Raw genomic sequence first — 2132 nt, 5'->3', positions numbered from 1 at the left:
TGTCGGTTTCTCATTCGGAGTTGTCCAAGCCCAATCTCGGTAGTACTCAAACCGCTTCATCAACAGTCCCACAAGTCCCAAATCCTCAAAATCTTCCGGATCGGTGTGGAGTAGCGTTCCTTCCTCAAGAATAGGGAGAAGTCCAAGAGCTAGAAGTTTGAGCTCATCATCATTTGCTCCGCCCGGTTCTCTCCGTGAGTAAAAGGTGTGAGTAAGGACCTTGTGGGCATATCTCACTCCCGGGTTGGAGATGTCATTGCTCTTGTCCTCTCCAGCTGTACGCGACCACCCCGTAATCAATGTCCATATGTCATCCACAATTGCCGACCTAGCAGGTAGAAACGACCCACGGTTGTCCGAGAAACCGAGAATGGAGCTTAGCTTCTTGAAACCCACCTTATAGGTTCACTCATTGATCTTAAAACTGATGCGCCCAAACCCCTCGGTCCTATGTTCGTCGCAATGGTATTGCACGAAGAATGTAGACAAAAACTCACAAGAGGCCTCCTTGTGAATCCCGTAGCTCATGCCAAGTAGTGACTCCATGCCCATGTTCCGGAGAATCATCCTTACATCTTCATAGATCCCAAGCGCATGAAGAGCTTCAGCATCCGGAAATCTCATGGGGTTCCATTTGACATCATCATAAAGGCGCTCATAGAGTTGTGCTGAAGTCGGTTTGCTGGTTGGGGGCACTCTCTTCCGCTTCTTAGCTGGCTTGGGAGCAGGTGTTTCTTCCTCCTCATCTTCAGTATCAGCTCTATAAGATCAGAGAAAATAGACATCATGCATCTTTGGAAAGTGAGATGGTGACTTTTCTCTTTGCTGTGGAGCTCTGCGCCGGGAAACTTGAGCTGGTGGATTTGGCCTTGATCGGCCTGCTCGTGGTGGGTTGGTTCTTGTCCCAGCTCGAGACGAAGTGCCTACATCCACAATGCGATCAGTTCCGGGACCGCGATCTTTCCCCATGTCCTGCTATCAACAAGCTCGAAATTGTATAAGTGACATGATCAATAAGAAACAAATTTAAGCTTGGAAAGAGTTAATGAGTTCAAAAACAGCTAATGGCATTCATACTCATCTTCTATGACTCAATAAACTCAATTTTAACATCAAACAATCACTCCATTTCAAATTTCGAAAATCCCCAATATGAACCCTAACTTTTTCAAATTCGAATTCAGGTCAATTAAACACGTTTTTCATCTACCCAACTCATCAATCAAGCATAAAAGGACATAATTAACGAGTATTGAACAAGAAATCAACCATGCAACCACTTTTAAAAAAAATGGAAATTATAAATCCGAAAATAAGATGACGATTTCTCTATACCTTAGCTTGTTTCAGATAAACAAGAGTAGGGAAATGAAAAGTCTAAGTGAATCACGGAGATAGCAACTTGAATCAACGAATTTGGTGAAGAATTGAGAGATTTATGAGTTTTTATGTTGGAGAGAATGAAAGTATGGAGTTTTTGATAAGGGAGAGAGAGAGAGATACGATTGTAGAGAGGAAGAAGGAGTGTCTCGCGTCGGGTTTTGGTGATTTCGATCCGGTTCAGTTGAATTGAACCGGAAATCGACGCCGGTACGCGCAATTGAGTGTCGCAGCGGTCACCGTAAACCGCTCCGCAAGACCGCTGCGCCTCTCACAGCGGCTTATTGCCTTAAAATCTCCCAGACCGCTGCGACAAGTACGAATCGGGCAGGGGGTAGAGTATTTTCACAGCGGTTTGATGAGACCGCTCCATGATACCGCTGTGAGACTTCGAGCATATTTCTCATTTAGTCGAAGCGGTATGTGTAGACCGCTGTGGTTGGCCGCTGTGAGCGTTTTTGAACCTCACCACACCTCGTTTAATGCCATAATCTCTCCTCTTGGACCTGAAGGTCTTATAGACACAGAAAAATAGCCAAAGACATACTAGAAATAGAAAATAAAAATAAAAATATGTACAAGGATAGACATGGGACTTCCTCCCAAGTGAGCTTGTTTTAAGTCTCTAGCTTGACTTCCTTTATTCTTGGCTAGGCGAGAATGGGATCGGAGAGAGGAACTGAGGTTCTCTCATCCTCTGTTGTTGCTCCCATGTAGAGCTTAACCCTCTGTCCATTGACTGTAAAGTCTCC

The 2132-nt window shown here is 44.7% G+C and overlaps 1 protein-coding gene across 1 annotated transcript in view; it reads right to left on the bottom strand.

Moving 5' to 3' along the window:
• Positions 1-2030: 2030 nt before the first annotated feature.
• Positions 2031-2132, bottom strand: part of LOC106308703 (RNA-directed DNA polymerase homolog) — an 881-nt gene continuing 779 nt past the window's right edge. The window contains exon 2 of the mRNA XM_013745833.1: positions 2031-2119. Within this exon, the coding sequence (XP_013601287.1) occupies positions 2031-2119 (89 nt within the window). The remainder of the gene's footprint in view (positions 2120-2132) is intronic.

This window comes from Brassica oleracea, chromosome C8 (genome assembly GCF_000695525.1).
Source record: "Brassica oleracea var. oleracea cultivar TO1000 chromosome C8, BOL, whole genome shotgun sequence".
In the NCBI taxonomy this organism is placed as follows: Eukaryota; Viridiplantae; Streptophyta; class Magnoliopsida; order Brassicales; family Brassicaceae; genus Brassica; species Brassica oleracea.
This window is presented reverse-complemented; position numbering and strand designations above follow the sequence as displayed.